Source organism: Labrus mixtus, chromosome 21 (genome assembly GCF_963584025.1).
Source record: "Labrus mixtus chromosome 21, fLabMix1.1, whole genome shotgun sequence".
Taxonomy (NCBI): Eukaryota; Metazoa; Chordata; class Actinopteri; order Labriformes; family Labridae; genus Labrus; species Labrus mixtus.
This window is the reverse complement of record NC_083632.1, coordinates 4,639,422-4,659,135: the sequence shown is the minus strand read 5'-3', so window position 1 is coordinate 4,659,135 and position 19,714 is coordinate 4,639,422. Positions and strand designations below refer to the sequence as shown.

At 45.4% G+C, this 19,714-nt stretch overlaps 1 protein-coding gene across 16 annotated transcripts in view; it reads right to left on the bottom strand.

Moving 5' to 3' along the window:
- Positions 1-19,714, bottom strand: part of tanc2b (tetratricopeptide repeat, ankyrin repeat and coiled-coil containing 2b) — a 173,048-nt gene that overhangs the window by 22,748 nt on the left and 130,586 nt on the right. For all 16 annotated transcript variants that reach the window (XM_061028725.1, XM_061028726.1, XM_061028727.1 and 13 more), the window contains 3 exons: positions 17,504-17,687; positions 15,948-16,193; positions 7,649-7,780 (listed from right to left, as the gene is read on the bottom strand). In XM_061028725.1, the coding sequence (XP_060884708.1) occupies positions 7,649-7,780; positions 15,948-16,193; positions 17,504-17,687 (562 nt within the window). The remainder of the gene's footprint in view (positions 1-7,648; positions 7,781-15,947; positions 16,194-17,503; positions 17,688-19,714) is intronic.

The window sequence follows — 19,714 nt, the reverse complement described above, 5'->3', positions numbered from 1 at the left end:
CTTTAATGTATTCTTTTTTACTCCAAAGTGCAGCTGCAAGCATTACTTTCATCACATGAGAAAACGCCACGATCATGCTGAGAATATCCCCCCCCCCGCCCCCCTCCCCCTCCCCCTGCTAGTTTGCAATCAGCAAAAAGCACAAACAGATATACCTGGAAGTGGGGTGAAAAGCTGTGCTGTTTTTTTTTTTTTTTTTTACACTGAATGCAGCGCTGCATTTTACTGCTCTAAGCTCTGAGCAGGCTGCAGCTTCATGTTTTAGAAAATACTTTTCTCCCCTCCTGGTCGGACTATTTTACAGATACTTCAACAAACACACACACATATAAACACAGGCAGAGAGAGAGAGAGAGAGAGAGAGAGAGGCCGAGTGACTCCTCTACGATTCTAAATGTGATGTAATATTCCTCCAGTTGGGTGTCACGCTGTAAAAGAAACAGCCCTGATGCAACATGTGTGACGGGGAATGCAAAAGCTACCCAATGCTGTCATTTACAAAAAAACCATAAGCAACCAAAGTAGGGGCTGTGTAGCCAAAGCTACTCTGTTTTAAAGTGGCGCTAATCCAATTATCTAAGAGGAGGCGGGAGAGAGTGACTGGATGCCAATGTCTGTAAAGCTCCTTCCGTCCTAGTGGAATTACTAAACACACCCTCGCACTATTGGGCGCCATCCTCCAAACGGCAGAAACGATTACACCACTTTAATGCGCGTGAAGTCGTGCAGCCACTACTGCTCCTCGGTGGCAGGTATTCCAGGAAAGAAAAACACGGCAGCCATGTTGTGAACGGGCGCTGAGGGAGTTGTTTCCAGGGCGGTGAAAAGCGAGCGCGTGAGTGCGGACGGATGGATGGCAAGTTGCTCATAATCCTGCCCATAACACTCCCCCCCTCAGGCGACATTGAGCAAGGTATCACTCCCCCTCCTCTCCTCTCCTCTCCTCCTCCTCCTCCTCCTCCTCCACCAACCAAAACCTCCATGGCCAGACGGAGCGAGAGTCTCAGACGTTTTTTTAATTATTCACCAGGTGAGGATGACTCACGGTGGCTGAACAGCGAGAAGGACGAGGAGAAGAAGTGGTGGATGGGAGGTGGAGGAGAAAGAGAAGGAGGAGGAGGAGGAGGAGAGCCGGCTTGATTTTGGCACTGATTTGGAAGGAGGGGAGGACATGATGGGAGGAGGAGGAGGAGGAGGAGGAGGAGGAGGAGGATGAGTACGGTTGTTGTGAGGGAATCTGGGGAGTGAAGCGATGGGTTATCTCAGGTTATCTGAGATTTTTCTCTTTTTACGTCTGATGTGTGAGTTTCTACAGCTTCTCCTGCCGTCTCATTTTTCAGACATACAGTTAAAAAAAATCTTGCAGAGCTACAGATGCCACACTCAACGGATCTTACATAATTTGTGTTTTTTGGAAAAATAAAACTAATCTTATGTAATTTGCACTGCAGGCTTAAGAGCGACACAATAAACCTAGATGTGCGTATCGACAATGCAAGTCTTAAGAGAAATGTGTTATAATCTTCCTCTTTGGCTCCAAATCCATTTCAAACACACTATTTTGGAGCTGGCATATTTTCACCGACTTACTTCATGTCTTGCAGCCAAGCAACAGAAGAAGAAGAAAAAAAATAAAATAGTGTCAATACGTTATATAAGTTGATGTAAACGCGTCAAGTGCGACCCCTGCACATCACATCCTAAAATCTCTCTCTTTATAAGGATTACTATTGATCGTGACAAGATTACGGAGATGAGATCGAGGGCATGGGCTGTCAGACAACGTGAGAAATGGGAGATAAGGGCGTGATAATGATCTGGAACCGTTCAGTGTCGGTTGTTTTTTTGGCAAACACGTTCATGCACTGTCATCAAATCTCGACCTGGAATCTCGCTGACTCGGCTGAGACAGCAGTGGGGGCATCCTTTAGTCTGTGTTTGCTGTAAATAATTGACGGAACTGTGGTTCAATTTCGGGTTAACCTGCAGCTCTTTCTTTCTACGGTTGTTCATCATTGGGTTACAATACTGAATATATCGTCCTGTTCCCGGCAAATTAAAGCTTCCAATATATTCATGCGCCTTTCATTGCTTTCTGACTTTCCTATCCTGTTGGTGGCAAATCCTCTCGCAGTCCTACGACTCAAACTGAATCATGAGCTCGAACAAAGTCGACAGGCCGGCACACTGGAATGTGAATTAAAAAAAAAGTGAATTTGTTGGGAACAACTTTTTCAGCGGCTGATTCAAACTTATTCAGACCGATTGTTAGCAGTGGAAGTGTTTGGCAACAGCGGGAAAAGAAAAAAAAAACAGTATGTGGGCTGAGATGAAACAAACAACAATGTCCTGGTACAGCGACAACAACAAAGGTCTGTCTTAGAGAACAAACAAGATAACCTTCAGTGTCTGAGAGAATCATCAGGTTTTATTGTGTAACTTCCCTGTCTGCTCTCATATCTCTGATTATATTCTCACTCAGAGTTTCTCCTCCTGCTGTCTGGCTTGTTCTCAGTCAAAGTTTACACTGAAGTCTTTGAAAATAGGGACAAATATATGGCTTTATTATTTAGTAAATCTCAGTAATTTTCTCGAAGAGGTAGGCGTACTTTAACTTGAGTAAACAGTGCATTTGGTCGGGGCTATTTTCAGACTACAAAGTGTTTGCATCAGCAGATTAAGGTATGGTATGGTTGACTTTAAAGATGACATATTATCCTCCTTCTCCACCTTTTCAAACAGTCCCCCTGTGGTCTAAATGAAACATCTGTGCTGTGCTTTGGTCAGAATATAACATGAATCAAGCACCAGAGGAGGTTTGTGACCCTGTAGAAACCAGCTCTCTCAGAACGCTGCGTTTTGGTGTATGTCTCTTTAAATGCTATGAGCCCCCCCCCCCCCTACTCATCCCGCCCCTTTCTTCTGCTGGATGTGGCGACACATAGTTCAGCGTTGCGCTTAAATGGCAACTCATGAGCATGCCACCTTGGAACAACATGGCTCCCAGAGACAAAGAAGTGCGTCAACCAAGAATACAAGAAGACGTTTCTGAGGTTACTTTAGGTCATTTTGAAATTTGACATTTTTGTGCCTCGGCTTGCCCGCCATGGTGAGTGTTGGAGACTAACCTGTAGACTTGAAAGTGATGTACTGTGTTTATTTCACTTATACTTTATAAAAAGTAACGCTTACTGCATTTAAATTAATGCAAGTTACATAATGTAATCAAAAAAACCTACCATGCCCAAGTTAAACTACGACAACAGAGGTCAATCTGAGGGAATAGGTAACCTCCAGTGGCTGCATGAGATGGACCGGATTTCTACTAACATCATTGTTGAGTGTTTGTGATAACATCACTCAGAGCTCCAGCTGTCCAACATGTCTGACATCAGTTTCTGTAGTTGAAGGACTCACCTCCAAATAGAACCTCAGAGAGAAATATTATTCAAATAAACACTCAAGGTTACTTTCTTTGTGACCGACTGGGATGGGAACACGTTGGATATATTTGGATATTTTAAAGGCAAAGGATCTGGAGTTTATAAAAAAAAGGGAGTAAATATGTTAGTAATAAAACCCTCAGGAGTTGAGAATATTTTTATCAGCCTGATGCTCCATAACGTCAGATAACAAAAAGGCCTTGTTTTTTGTGTGTGTACGTGAGCAGAGGTAGAAAGACGAGCGAGGGAGCGTTCGGAGGAGGGGGAGTAAAGGAGGGTATAAGGTAAAGAATAAACGAGGGAGAAAACGAGTGCGCGGTGTACAGTTCTGCGAGTGAGTGAATAGATGAGGTGGGTGGTGAATCTTAGAGGTAGGCAGGCAGGAGGCACAAGAAGGTCCATTACAGTCTGACTCACTCTCCTCAAAACAGAAGCACAGCTCGAGCCCCCGATGACCGGCATCAAAAGAAGCTTCGACGAAACCAAACCGAAGAGAAAGAACGAGAGAGAGAGAGAGAGAGAGAGAGAGAGAGAGAGAGAGAGAGAGAGAGAGAGAGAGAGAGAGAGAGAGAGAGAGAGATGCATCTGTCAGCTGGTTACCACCTGACCAACACAGAAACCAGCAATCTTCTTCTCCTCAAGCTCATCTGTAAGTCAAATCGTCTCGTGTACAAAAAACCAGAGAGGCTTAATCTGGGACAAAATGTTTAAAATCCGCACCTGTGGCTCGACGGGATGCCGATACAAACCACGATTATGTCACAGTTTTCTCTGAGTGGGAAAGCCAAATGCAGAGGGAAGAAGCAAATACTCAATTCCTCATGCTCCTTCAAACTACAACAGTAACTGAGGCCAGACATCTCGGGCATCACGTCGTGCGGCCCAGGAGAAGATTTGAGATAAGCCTCTCATCGTGCACACCTGTGAATCACTCATGCTTTGAAAATCACCATCTACGTTGCCACACCTGTCAGGCGGACGATCGTCTTCAAAATGCAGAAGTGCTCACATGATTCACAGTTTCCCACAGGATGGCTAAGCAAAGCTCTATTTGACTGGGCGTGTGTGTGTTTACTTTTAAAAACAGGACGCTCGGGAGGAAGGTAAACGCCGATACGGTTTGGAGTCTCCGGCAGCCGCTGAGCTAAACTTAGTTAGCATTGAAAAACAAACACACTGACGACATATAACAGCTAACTCAGAGCGTACTGATAGGTCTGATGTGTCGGTTCATGAATTATAATAAACATTTCAGCCACTATTAAAGTATATTTTATGATGTTTATGAAATATGAGAGAAAAAGCTTGAGTTGCATTTCTGTTATTGTTCATCGAATAATATTTTGAATGGCAGTGTAACTTTAAGATACCTCGTGTGCTCTTGGGCTGAAAATGAGAGAGTGGTGCTGAGGAGAAATTGACGAGGTGTCTGAAGTAAAAAAAAAAAAAAAGGTTCAGGCTCTTGAGAGAATGAGGGTGCTTTAAAAGTTTTCTAATCTCCTGAAAGATCTATATTTGCAAGTTTTAAAAGTGGTCGAATGAGCAGACAAAGGGGCAAGGGAGGGAGGCCATAAAATCGAGAATAATCGCGCGGGGGCCAAGTGGTACCCAGCGGTGTCGACGAATGAAGCCAATACGGGAGTGCAGTTCCATAAGTGGCCACTAGAGGCTTACTGCAAAAGCCAAAGTATCCCCATTAGAGCCCCAAAATGCCAAATTGTACAGTAGAAATAAACATGTACAGGCTGGAAAAAAAACACTCATTTGGTATCAATATCTTGTTTTTCTAATTGGTTAAAACAGTACCAAGAGGGGGGCGCTGGTGGCGCAGTGGTTGGTGCGCGCGCCCCATGTACGGAGGCTGTCGTCTCAGGCGGGCAGCCCGGGTTTCGCCTCCCACCTGTGGCGTCTTTCCCGCATGTCATACCCCACTCTCTCTCTCTCTCCCTGGTTTCCGACTCTATCCACTGTCCTGTCTCTCCATTAAAGGCACAAAAAGCCCAAAAATCTAAATCTTTTAAAAACAGTACCAAGGGTATAGAATAGAGTTATTCTACATTTGCATAATAAGGGGTGTGGCTTATTTGACTAGCAACGAAAGTTGGGCTGATATAGCAATAGTTATACGTCAATTGTCCCCATTTGGCTTCAAAATGTCTCTTCAGACACCATTGGGTGACGTCATCGAGTCTACATCCGTGTAGTCTATGGGAGGCAGGGGGCAGGGGAATCTTACTATTTGCTCATGAATGTATTATTTGACAAAATGTGATGCAAACACATAATGGATAAAATAACAAAGACTCAGAGTCTCTATAAGTACATTAACTCACATTTCAGAGGGGGGGGGGGGAGAAAAGCATTTTGGAATTTGCCCTTAAATCACCTTCAGGGGAGAAAAACTGCTGTCCTCCTGAGTCTCCTCCTCTGTCTCTCCTGGTGAGACCACGGGAGCAGAGCACTCAGGAGGGCTCTGACACTGATCCAAGGAGGCACAACGCATGCTAGGACGCGGTCAGTCGGCATGTAAACACACTTGGCTGCCCTTGGGGGGTGGGGGGGGGGGGGGTGGTGTTGAAACAAGTGGCTCTGGCAGTAACAGTGAACGAGCTCTTCCCTCTGTGTCCGTCTCCATTCCTCTCCTTTACCTTCCCCCCGTTCTGTCTAACACTCTCTTACATTTCTCTGATTTTGTCGGCAGGGGGGAATCACATCACAGCTCAGCCGAGTGCTCTCTCGCCGCTAACTGAGGGTCTTAACGGGCGTTTAAAAACACACGGGGACGCATATTTGTGTTCGCTTGGACGGCGGCCGGGGGTTGCTTTACGGTGTGCTCGTTACTCACGCTAAGTGACAAAGAAGGAAGAAGGGTGGCGAAGGGGGGGGGGGGGGGGGACATAATGTTGTGACATGAGGCCATTTGGCCGTTTTGGCGAGGAGGCTGCGGAGATTTGCTCGATGTGTGTCGGACTCGGGCGGCGGGCGGCGTGCAGCGGAGCGCGGTCTGTCTGCGAGTGTTAAGCACTGAGACAAATTTCAGCGCGGCGGTGACACAACCTGACAAAATGCTCTCGTGCACGGCCTCCGTCTCTCCCACACACACACACACACACACACACACACACACACACACACACACACACACACACACACATCTGACAACCTGATCCGCGAGCACGGCCACACAAACAGACATCTGCATCTGAAGCGCATTGCAAACATCAAATCATCCGTCACTCTCTTTTTCTTTTGAATTCTTTTTTTTTTCTTTTTAAAATAACTCGCTCGTCATGCAGCCTCGCCTCGCCTCGCCTCGCCACCGGCCCGACGTTCAGCCGCTTCTGAGTTGTTTGTGGATGAAATGCAGAACAGTGGCCCTTATTGTGCGGCGCTGCGCTGTGTCTGATGGCAAGCGAGTGAACAATCGCAGCCTGACCTGAGACAAAAGAGCCGTTTGAACGTTTCGAGTGACAGTAAACGCCGTTTAAAAAAAAGCCTCGACTGTCTGTTTTTCCGCACGAGCGTCTCACCCTCTCTCCGTTTTTAAGTCGAGCATCTGGAGCCGCAAAGTCACTTTGTGTTGCAGCTCATCCCCCCCTGAGCCGCAGAAACACACGGAAAACATTCTCAAGAAAATCTTTTTAAAGACTTCTTTATGTATCTACTTTTACATTTTCATTTGGCAATATCCGCCTTTTGTCTTGCACGGTACCTTCTGTTTCTTTCTATTCTTTCATTTCCTGTTGGCGCTCAAACACACACCGGGAGAAAATAAAAAAAACTTAAAGCTCCTGCGAGGACGTTTTTTGCTTCTTTTTTTTTTTGTGTGTGTGTGTGTTATGAAACAGACTGAAATGAATGCGGATGCCTCCAAATGACCAACAAAAGCGTCAGTGATAAGAACTGACTTATCATTCTGAATGTCTGAACCTGCTGCCATGTGGTCGGTGTCATACGAGGTCTTCAAACTGAACGACATCACTATGAGACGTTTTGTCAGAAAGAGCTACATACACACACACGCACGCGCACAGGACGAGATCAACAATGAGACACTGACTTTGCGCCTCACAGACTGAACGAGCAGCAGCTTTCAGTGGACATGACGGGGTGTGTGTGTGTGTGTGTGTGTGTGTGTGTGTGTGTGTGTGTGTGTGTGTGTGTGTGTGTGTGTGTGCTCTCTTTAGCTCCGCCTCGTCGCTCACCTCTCAGGTCCTGCCCGGAGCGGCCCGGCCCGCAGGTGGTGCTCTGTCTGGGCATGCGCAGCGAGGTGCGTAATGGAGTGTGTCGCTGCTCATCCAGGTACGCCAGGTCCTCCAGGTGGGCTGAGCTGGTAGCTGTGTGTTTAAAACGGAGAGAGAGAGAGAGAGAGAGAGCAAAAAGACACTTCAGTCAGCATGTATATGAACACACAAGGAGACACGTACAGTAAAACAAAAACCTCGTTTTAAACACACACACACACACACACACACACACACACACACACATAAGAAAGGTTGTTCTGGTTCATGCCAGCGGTCCTCAGGCAGCTGTCAGGCTCCCGCTCTCACATTTGCTAACAGCAACAGGAAGAAAACGAGCCGTCCCTACATGGTTCTGTCCTAAAAAAAAAAAAAAATCTCCCTCCTCTCGGTGTCTGTCACGCGGCATGGAGGCAGATGCCATCCAGCCCCTCTCAGGATTAATTAGCTCAGCAGACAAATGTCTTATTCATGGAGCGAGCGCAGTCTGACGCCGGCTGCCGATTGTTCACACCACGCCGTGTCTTCGGGGGCTCGGAAAACCAGTGAATATTATATGAGATACGACACACCGCCAGTGTGAGTAATAAGCAGCATGGGTCCCCGATTCTTTCTCACACCTGATGCCCCACCCCGGCTCAGTCAGGAGGTGAGGACGGGGGGAGGACGGGGGAGGACAAGAAGCACTGGGAGTAACGTCCAGGAGAGATGAAGGGAATCTGAGATTTAGTTTGTTTCATTAAAACTGAAATTTGGTCGGAGTAAAATCTACTAATGCAGAGATAATGGAGAAGCTGAAGAATGCTGCTGGAGGGCAAAATATTGAAGACATAAAAAAACCAGACACAAACTTCTAGTGTGGGGACCGCTGAGTAACTAATTTCTGGGAACCTGTAACCTCTGTGTTTATTCATTTTTATTCCAAGTTGATTACAACGCTGGTTTTGAGCTCTGTAGCTGTTTTTTTTTTTTTTAAAGAAGTTATAAAAAAAACACTGTTCTCATTGAGGAACTTCCTGAAGCCTGGGAAAATCTCGCAAAGAAAAGTCTGATGAGAAACGATAAACAGGAGGTGACATGATGCAAGAGGCTGAGCAGGAAATCAGACAGTTGTTGTGTAAACTGTGATGAGCGTCCATAAAGATACCAGTTTGGGGAATACAACAACAGCTGATAAATAAAGTTTTGGATATAAGCGACTGTGCTATTTTGAAGCTCCCCAAAAGCTGGACTTTTTTTTTCTGCCTACACTTCAGTAACATGTAATACAGCTGCAACTGATCTCATGTTTTATATTCTATACAGAAGAACTTATATGAGGTCAGTTTCATGTGACAAAAGTAAAGAAGCACTGTGCGATGCCTGCAGACACTGTAACATGAGTGGATTCTGGCTAAATGTCTGTAATAAGATTTTAGATTTGGCTTTATTTTTAAAATTCAAATTAAGAGGTAAGTTAAAAAAACCCAAAAGAAATCAGTAAATTGTAAAAACACAGATTTTCTGAAGCTCTTCAGGAGGCTCAGCTTGTTTTCCAGTTAAAGAGTCTTCTGTGTTGAAGTATTTTTAATTCTTAATCTTTATTTAAGAGGCATTTAAGGGGTCGCTTGTGGCCGAGTGGTTATGTCACGCGCCCCATGTGTACAGAGGCTATAGTCCGGGCCGCAGCGGCCTTGTGTTCAAATCCGACCGCTGCCCTTTGCTGAATGTCGTCCCCCGCTCTCTCTCATCCTGACATTTCCTCTTCCTCTTCAGCGCTCCAACGAAAAGGAAAACACGGCCCAAAAATATCTTTTAATAAAAGAACGTATTTGAGGGCTACAAAGTTCAAGTGTGGAGACTTTTTGTAGAAGAAAATTGTATCAGGGGGCGCCGGTGATCAAGCGGTTAGTTTTCCCGCCCTGTGTGCAGAGGCTGTAGTCTTCAAAGTGGGCGGCCTGGGTTTGAATCCGACCTGTGGCTCGCTCTCTTTCTCTATCCTGAATTTCTCTATCCACTGTCCCGTCTCTCAAATTAAGGCTTCAAAAAAAAAAAAAAAAAAATAAGTATCACGTTATCTGAAGTTGAGAACGAACAGCTTTGGGTCCTGTCTTTCATCCTGTCTGACAATGTGCCTCTTGTGTATCTCAGCCCGTCTCGTTCATTTCTAGCATTTTAATCTCAGATGTGGATAAATGAACTTCACGAGTGCGATGCTATCACAGCCAGTTTACAAAGAAACAAAAAAAAAAAAAAGACCCCAGTCGATGAAACCTGATGAAACATTTTCACTGACACTGTACCTGCTGAGCTTCCAAGAAAAACTCAAAACATTGGGGGGAAGGTGTGACCGCCAGAGCACGCCTCTTCACACCGACATCCTCCGTTTCTCTCTCCAGAAAGTCAGGCTTAAAGTGAAGTAATCCCTCCGTGTGGTCGGCCTCGGAGAACATTTCTTTTCTCACGGGTGCGCGTTCAAAAATCAGCAGCACCTCAGCCTCGATCCTCTCCTTTCATGGGTTCACAGAGAGCCGTTTCTGTGCTACTGGAGTAGAGCTCAGTGAAGTAGTGAGCACGTGCATGACTCTCTCTCTCTCTGTGTATATGTGTGTGTTGGTTACTGCCCCCCCCCCCCCCCCCCCTCAGTCACCAAAGCCCTGGACCCCAAAAAATGAGCCGCGTGGGTTTCCCAAAATGGAGGGAAAATGGCAGCTGAGAATGCCGGAGGCTCGGGCCCTGATGGGAAAAGGGGGTGCTGGTCATCAAACGTGGGGGGCTAAAAGTGGAGACAGAGGAGGCATGGGTCTGCAGCTCGAAACAAGGAGGAATGACTCAGAGTTACGGCGCTGGAAAGTCTCCTTTAACTTGAATGTGAGGACTCAAATCTGTGTGCTCATCATCTCTATCTGCAATGCAGCAGGCTGCCGGGAGATCACATTCACCGCTCCTGAGCCGATACGCTGAGGCTGCACGCAGAAATAAAAAAAAAAAAGAAGGTAAGAAAAACCAGTAAAAAAAAAAAAAAAAAAGGAGAGTGGGAACAGGTCTGAGAGCTGCTCAGCTGCTGCGGGGCGGCGACAGCCACGTCACACACTTCCTGTTTGGAGCGACTGATGGCATAGACGCGTGCGCGCACACACACACACACACACACATGTTCACACGCGCTCAGAGAGCAGCCGGGCCGCCGTCCAGAGCCCCTCGCGGTATCAGCCCCCCCGGGTGGAGCCGGGGACTCGTCATCTCAGATATTGAGGTGGCTGCCCGGTGCTCTAAAAGGCCTCTCTCTGTTCTCCTCTCATCTCCCCGAGCGATGACTCGAGGTGATAAATAATGGAGGCCCCCGGTATTTAAACAATCATATTTCCGGGGTATTACACCGAGCGCGTAAGCCGAGGTGGGATCGGGGACAAAAGGGAAATCAGGAAGAAATGGAAATCAATGACTTGTACGCCCCCCCCTAAATTGAAAAAATGTTATCTCTGGCGAGCTGTTATCTTCATTTAGAGAATTTAGAGACTATAGAGTCAGTCAGGGAGTCTTTAATACCCCTTTAGTCTCAGGGTTTGCACAATCCCCCTGCAGTTATATAAGCTGCTGCATTTACAGCCTCCAACATGCCAATTTTTAAAGGTTCAGTCCACCTAAATAAAACTCAATAAAACTGCCTTTACTAGTACTATTCCCCCCACCCTTAAGGGGCGGCCTAGAGGCTCAAGAAACCCCTGAAGGCTTCTTGAGTTTGGACTTGTGATCGGCTCCACCTCTTAGTTAGGGATTCATTTTTTTAACGTTGCTGTTGTTTTTTGTTTTTTTATCTGTTCATAAATTCCATTGATTTTATCGTCACCTGCGATCTATTAAGATAATTGGGGGAGTGTTGCTCACCTCATGTGGCAAAACCAAAAGGGAACAAGAATCTAAATTTGTTTTTTTTTATTGGACAAACATCTCGAGATTTCAGTGAATAAAAATTGGAGTCAGTTTTCAGCCGTGCAGCATTTTCAAAACCGTCTCAAACATCTGGATCAGGCCGGAGTGAGAATAGGGTCGACCCTGCTCTGGTATATTCAACTCCAATTCAAGGAATGACTTGAAAATACTGAATATAAGGGGCGCCGGTTGCATAGTGGTTAGTATGCGCGCCCTGTTTTTATTTAGCCTTGTATTATGTTTAATGTTTAACTTTGTACATTGAGAGCACAGTTACTGAAGACAAATTCTGTGTGTGTGTGTGTGTGTGTGTGTGTGTGTAAGCATACATGGCCAATAAAGCTGATTCTATTCTTCTATGTCCTCCAAGCGGGCAGCCCCAGGTTTGAATCCGACCTGTCTCCCTTCTCACATATCATTCCCCGCTCTCTCTCTCCCTGACTCTATCTACTCTCCTATCTCTACATTGAACCCCCCCCCCCCCCTCCGCCAAATAAACTCAATATAAGTGCCATCACAGTTTTCATCATCAAAGATCTATTTTTAGCTCGTCAGCATCTCGTATCCGTCATGGCAAAACGGTCGCTGACAACATTTATCATCCCTGGAGGTATAACTGTAAACGAAGGATCTAGAATTTATCGACTTTGACTTGTAAAAAAAAAAAAAAGTGGAAACACAGATTCATCAAAGTGTGACATCACTTTTTAAATATGGCTCTTTTGGGTCGCTGTAATGCGGGGATGTTTGAGCGGTTATGAACGACCAGGTTTATGCTCATCCTCCTTCCCTGAATACAAACTTGGAAACATTTTTTTTTTTTTTTTTTTAAATCCCTGATGGGCATTAACGACTCATTTTTAAATTCAACTCTGCTCCCCTCAAGTAAGAAGTATAAGCACCATAAAGGCAGAGAGAGAAAATTCAATACACGGCCTTGGTTACTCCTTCCCTCCATATCCATCTTAAGCTCTACCAACGCACTGCCTTCATTAGGTAATAAAGTACCCCCCCCCCCACCCATCCTCCCAGTTTTCCTCCTCAGTCGCCTTCTGCTCTCGCTCCCTATCTCTCTCTCTCTCTCTCTCTCCCCTCGCTCTCGCCCCGCACTTCAAAGCGAGTCTCTCTGTCACTCTTGGGGATAGAAACGGTTAATGCCTGGGGCTTTGATGTTCCACTGCTGTGTGAGCCCAACCAATCCTCAGCCTGTGCTCGCCTCCCCGTCCCTACATCGTCTAATAATTCTTTGTGGAGGAGAGAGAGAGAGAGAGAGAGAGATTACGAAACTCCCTTTCACTCCTCTTCCACATGTGTGCATCTCCAGCTCCGCAGCACAGAATTCCTGCTCCTGACAAAACACAAACACCCCCTCCTGAAACGCCGTCCCTCTCCCCCCCCCCCCCTCCCCCTCGCTTTTTCTCTTAACTTCACTTCTTGCATCACCTGCAGCTTAAAAGTATATCTCTAAAGCTGTCTCCCGTCCCCTTTGAAGGTGGGGCGGGGATCAGAATCGAGGGTGAATCTCTGAAAAAAAAAAAAAAGAAAGAAAACCCGGCAGAGTCGCAAAGCGCCGCCAGACAGACAAGCGGTGTCAAACAGCGAGAACATGACCAGCATGAGGAGGAGGTCAGAGCTGCAGCGACGAGCCTTGTCGGGCGTATTACGGCGTTGAGTGTTACGTATGTGCGCGTCTAAGAGTACGTGCGCACACGCACACTTTTTTTTTTTTTCCCAGTGGGAGTGAAAGAGGTGCATAATAGAGGCCTCCGTCTGTAGCAGCCTCTCTCTCTCTCTGATGATGAGAACAATAACACAATCAGGCCCATTAGGACCGCCTCAGTGTTATGAAACTGACATCTCTCCTCATATATTTACTGCTACTTTTATGGAGCCTTTTGTCTCCCTCAGTCGACAATAAGAAACACACATCAATGAGACCTCTGTCAGCATCACAAACGCCAGCTTTTTTCTCCGATGTGATATCCTTCCAGCCGCAGTCTGTTTTTCCCCTCTTCCCCCCCCCCCCCCCCCCCCCCAGACTGTATTATTCTCTCGCTCTGCGGTTTTCAATTCCGCACCACAGAGCTGTGAGAGTTTAACAAAACACCACTGCGGATCCGCAGCTCCCCCGAAATCACAACGTAACCCCATGAAAATTTAAAAAAATTTCCTCCCTAGATTTTGAACAAAACATTTTTTGTAAAAAAAAAAAAAAAAGACGACAAATTGAAACACATGAAACCACAATTGAGCTTCTCCCAAGAGCAGGGCTCGTGTTTTAGATGGTTGAGGGCTGATTTGATCCAGATTTGAGGGAGGAATGTGGTTTTTTTTACTTGTGTTTGTTCACAGAGTTTCTGGTAATATGAGTAATTAGAACATTAAATCTTCTCCCTGTAAGTCTCTATAAACATATGAGGGCTGAATCTGCACACGCAGAACAACATGATGGGATTGGATGTGTTGTGATTTCTGTTTCTGGTCTGTTTGTAGCCCAATTATTATCGAGTAATCACACTGAAATGACTCGTACGCTTGCCTGTATGCAGGAAAACAGTCTGTGTGTGGAGGGAAAGTGATGCAACTCGTGAAAACTGTCGATAAGAGAACGACAGTTTAGCTCTTATCTCTCCTGATGAACAGATATGAACGTGGATAAAACACAGATATGGTCTGTCAACTCCAACATCATTCTTCAGCATCTAAACAATGACAAGTGCATGTAAGAGGAAGTCTTTGCCTGGCTATCCCTTGCCCCTTTTTTTTTATTTTTTAGATATCCACTGGTTATATCCAAGATGACGGCGTGCACTGACGCTGCGGCCCAGAGCTCTCCGACAGCAAGCAGCGATTTGACCAAAAACAGGACTGACAGACGAACCAAACTTATAAATCTTATTTTGTAAACGCTGCTGTACAGGATTCTTTCATACAATGACAATAAAGAGTCTATCTAACTACACCAGCAGCCAAGAAGTATCATCCCTACACGACTGTTCTGCCCTGAACCGCTGACTGGCAGTCCAATTATTAACCAGAAACATGTGACATGTGAAAGTGACATCACTGCTCATGACTAGTGAAAGAGCAGAGAGTAAAGATACTGTGAGTGTGTGTGTGTGTGGGTAGAGGGTTAATGGATTCAATCCTGAGTTGGATAAAAGTTTAATTTGATTTTGGGAAGAAAATTGAAGGTGTACAGATAATCTTTTGGGCTTTTTAGCACAATATTATTACTAATAAATATCATACTGCTGGATCTGCTCCTCTTACATGTTGTAAATTGTTTGGTATGCTGGTGGAGCCTGAGGTAAGCAGCGTTCAGCCAAGACTTCTTTCTTTTGTTCGCTGAATTGTTTTACTACTTTGTGAAGCCGCTGTGTGTTCGGATCAAAAGCAAAGCAAATTCATTTAATCCAGAAATGTCTGCAAACTGAAAACACCCCAATGAGTGCACGTTCATCAGTTTCGGGTGAGTTTAACTGTGAATAGTAAGTCACACAGAGGCGTCACTCTGGAGCGCTTTGGCTGTGTGAGCCCCAAAAATGAAACTGATTTTCTTGTGATTTACCGGCAATCAATTGAAGTTTGCAGAAATATCATGATAACGCAGATCTGTATGAGAAAAAAAGTCAAGCTTTGTTAGGTCTGCCCTCAAGAGGAGAAGAAAACAACTCTTCAAAATGTTTGTTTGTTGAACAGAGGTCAGATCGATTCTTTCTGATGCATACCAGAGAGTCTGGAAGCCTGGCCCCTGATTGGATTTCCCAACACAGCATCAAGCAGATTTGTCGCTAAAGTTGATTTAAAAAAATAAATAAATAAAATCTAGAGTGGTTTGATGGCTGCACATGCAGATATCTGTTTATAGAGATAAATTAAACGTTGTCTTATTACTGCTGATGGGGGTCGGTATATTATCACGGCAGGATCTGTTCCGCCTGCTCTTACTCTCCTTACAGACTGTTTTTCCTGCGTACACCAAAGCCTGCTAAAATGTGATTGGTCAATAATATTTGGACAAGAAGCCAGAACAATTCAAATACTCACATCCAGCCCCCGGGCCTGAAGATTCTACATTTTTAAGCAGAATCTGTATAAATCAGTGTGTCCCTTTACTCTTCATTGTTAGATTTGTGTTCACAGAAGGACAGAAAGGAAAGCTAGAACACAAGCAAGGAAAGGATAGGAGTGAAGGAGGGGCTACCAAGGAGTCAGAAATAGGGGGGGGTAACATGACTTGATTTTTGTCCAGGATTTGAAACCTTCATGCTCGCACCCTTATTTCCGTCATGTCTACTTTCACCAGGAGAGGTCGGGATAGAGGAGGAGGGGTGGGGGGACTCACCGGCCACAGAGTTAGGGCGGGGCATGAGGTACAGAGGGATGGAGTGGGCGGAGTGGGAGGACATGCTCTCCAGGTTGCGTTCGGGGATTTTGTTGAGGCTGTAGGTGGAGGCGGTCATGTTTTCGTCCACCCTGTACAGGAACGAGTCCATGCCTGATTTCTGCGACTGCCACAGCTTCAGGTTCCCCCGGGAGCCCTCGTATTTGCCGCCTCGCTCCATGTTCTCCGAGTAGCTGGTCAGTGTGGCTGTGCAAAGAGACAAAAACATCAGGGCGGTTATGTTACAGCTGGAATGTGTGCCATGCTTTAAGGCCATTTTCACACGACATTTTCTTTTTACACTATCTTTCCTCAACCTCATCCAGCTGGTTAGCGCTCACACGGCTGCTCTGAATCGTACCGGGATTTGTTCATGTGACACACAACCGCAGGTGTTCAAAAGAGTTGCCAGGAAACCGCGTTTGGCACGAGTTTCGACTCACGCAACAAAAACGCCTCACAACAATGAGCTCTCTTCATCTCTCCCGCTCTCTGGATTACGATGCAGGAATGACACACATCACGTCAACATGACCATGTTCACCTGAATCATCCTCCAGTGGGAGGACAGGCTGCTTCTGGCTGCATGAGCCGCAGCGTTCAGGTTAAGAGGTGTTTAAAACGTACAGGCATTCTGGTTATGACATTTAAGGTGCAGCTTTCCTACGGTTCATACAGTCACAAGTTTTAACAGTCAGGTCGCCCAGAATTTAGGGGGACCTGTCAGAGCGGGACAGGTGGACTACCTCTAGACCTTCTGTTAAAGCAAATTGACTTTCTTCCATGGTCAGAAATGCTGCAGTCTGTATTGATCAAAAGATTTAAACTTTTAAAGGCTATTTCACACCGTTTAGATTCTGTCTTCAAAAAGCCAGAAAAATGTGTTCACATCAGTCCAAGGTTTAGCTCGCTGTTCATTCAAAAGAAACTCTTAGTCTCCGTGTCCACCTAGCGTTTTTTCCAGGCAGAAAATCTGATCTTCACATTTGACATTTTAGCTCCATTATTTTAAAGGATCGATACTTTCTAAACGTGCTTTAGAAAGAGGAACCTTTTTTTTTTTTTTGTAGCTTCTCCCTTGCAAAGCCTGCTGGGAGAAAATACTGAATACACTATTTAAGACGGAGGTGTGAAAGGAACAAAGCAACTTTGCAATGTTGTGGAATGTTAAACCGATGCAACTGGATTTCTGGTGTCTTATGAGCCCATGAGGTTTGGGGAATTTGTGTGCATGACACGTAAATGAATACAATCAATCAATCGATGAATCAGCATCGACGCTTTAGAAAAAAAAACACATCTTCAGTCATGTTTTTTTAACAGCTGCCTTGAGTGAAAGTGTGCAATTCTTGATATCTTGAAACAAGACACTACCCAACATTTGATGCCCAGGACTTCTTTTTCTTGCTGAGGTATCGGAATAGGTATCGACATCGTTTGACATTTACTAGAATTGTCTTGAAAATCTGGTTTGTTTTTTGAGTTTGTTTTTCTGTAAATCTGATTTCAGATCTCACCGATAATCCCGCTGTCCCGGCTCTCCAGGGTTGAAGTTGGACTGGTGACAGAACCGTAGGCACATTCCTTGTTTCCAGCCTGGCCTGGCATGGCAGGGGGGAGGGTGGAGCAGGGGCTGCCTGCAGGGGGTGAGGCAGTGCTGCTGGTCAGGGTGGAGCACGGGCTTATCCTCTGGTTCTGGCCCTGAGAAACACACACACACACACACACACACACACACACACACACACAGACACATTTTAAAAGCTTTGTTTGGATCCAGCAACTCAATCAGGGCTCACAGGTATAAATGGCAAAGTACAATGATTGAATTTCAATAAGTGAGTCACATACATGCCGGCAAATGTCACTTCAATATTGTTGTTTTGAAAAGCTGCCTTTCAAAGTCTCCCACATGCACACAAAAAGCATATCATAACAACTAATCATTGCCGCATGTACCTAAAATACATGTCTGAAAGAGCTTTGAAAGAACACCTACAAATCACCCTATGAAGGTTCTGTAGAGAACAACATTACTGCAGACGAGGAGGATCACAGGAAAAACACACACGTTGAGGAGTCAGTAAACATCTCAGTGACGTGAGCCAGAACATCAACATCAAGGAGAAGAAGTCATTTCTGTTTGTAGAAACTAAAGGGTGTGGCATCTCCGAAATCTGATTCTGTAGTCACATAACACATGTGTGCTTGTGTACTGTAGTTCTTCCTGAACATGCAGGAGTCATGAGACTATTTCTCTCCTGGATTTGAACAATAATATCAAAAATGTCAATGGATGTCACAATCTGGGAGAAAAATAAAACTGCAAAGCAAAGGAAGGCTGTCAACATTTACTTCTCGATACATGTGTTTTTTTTTTTTTTTTTTTTTTTTAAGATTTCTTTTTGTGCCATTAATGGAGAGATAGGACAGTTGGAAATCAGGGAGAGAGAGAGAGAGAGAGTAGGGAATGACATGCGGGAAGGGAGCCACAGGTTGGATGCGAACCTGGGCTTCCCGCTTGGAGCACTATGGCCTCCATACATGGGGCGCACGCACCAACCACTACCAGCGCCCAGATACATGTGTTTTTAAAGCATACAATCAACGTTATTTTAATGATCAATAATGTAGAATTCAAAAGAACAAAAGCTTTAAAACAAAAATCACATCCATAATCAATCAATCAATCAATTTTTATTTGTATAGCGTCAACTCATAACAAGTGTTATCTCGAGACACTTTACTAAAAGCAGGTAAAAGACCTTACTTATTGTTATGTTACAAAGATCCGGCCTATCCATCATGAGCACTTTAGCAAAGCAGCAAAAGTTACAGTGGTAAGAAAAAACTGCCTTATTAAAAGGCAGAAATCTTCGGCCGGATCCCCGGCTCATGACGAAACAGTCTTCACAGGCCGAGACTGCACCGGGCTTGGAAAGGGATAGGGGGAGAGATGGGATAAGATGCAGGAAGAGGGATAGGGAGCAAGGGGGGGGGGAGGGGGAGGTAGACCGTCCATAACTAAAGACGAGAGAGGAATTAGTTTCTGTACGGACATGTTTCCAATGTTTTTGTGCAGTAAGACGGTGTGCAAGAGGAGTGAGCATTTTTTTGGCATTTAAAAACAATAAATAAACGCGTGGCTGGTAGCCTAGTGGTGAGTGCGAGCACCCCGTGTACGAACGTCATACTCCTCCAAGCGGGCGGCCCGGGATCTGACCTGCGGCTCCTTTCCTGCACGTCATTCCCTGCTCTCTCTCTCTCTCTCTAAATCCCGACTCTCTCCACTGTCCTATCTCTTTCATAAAACCAGTAAGGGTGTCTAGGACTTTTATTTTTGTTGCTGTGATGTCAGTGATTTATTCTCGTATCATATTAAAGTTTAATATTCTGGTAATGAGATAATCCCTGATCAAATATCTGACCCCCACTGTCATCTATTTCCTTCATCTTTTCCTCCTGAAAGCTGTGAGGACAATTTATCCCAACACAAAGCTAAAACTGTGATCCCGTACACGTCTTCAATACAAATTCTTTCCAGTCCCCGCATTGTTTTGGCCCCCCTGCGGTGACCCTCCTCCGCATCGGTTAGCAGACAAGGAGACACAGGGGACGAACTCAAAGCAGCGCTGCGGCTGTAAAAAACACCCACCGACGAACGTACCTAAATAAGACATGCATTCTGCGTCGACGCAATGCAGAGGCACGAGAGAAAAAACAAGGGG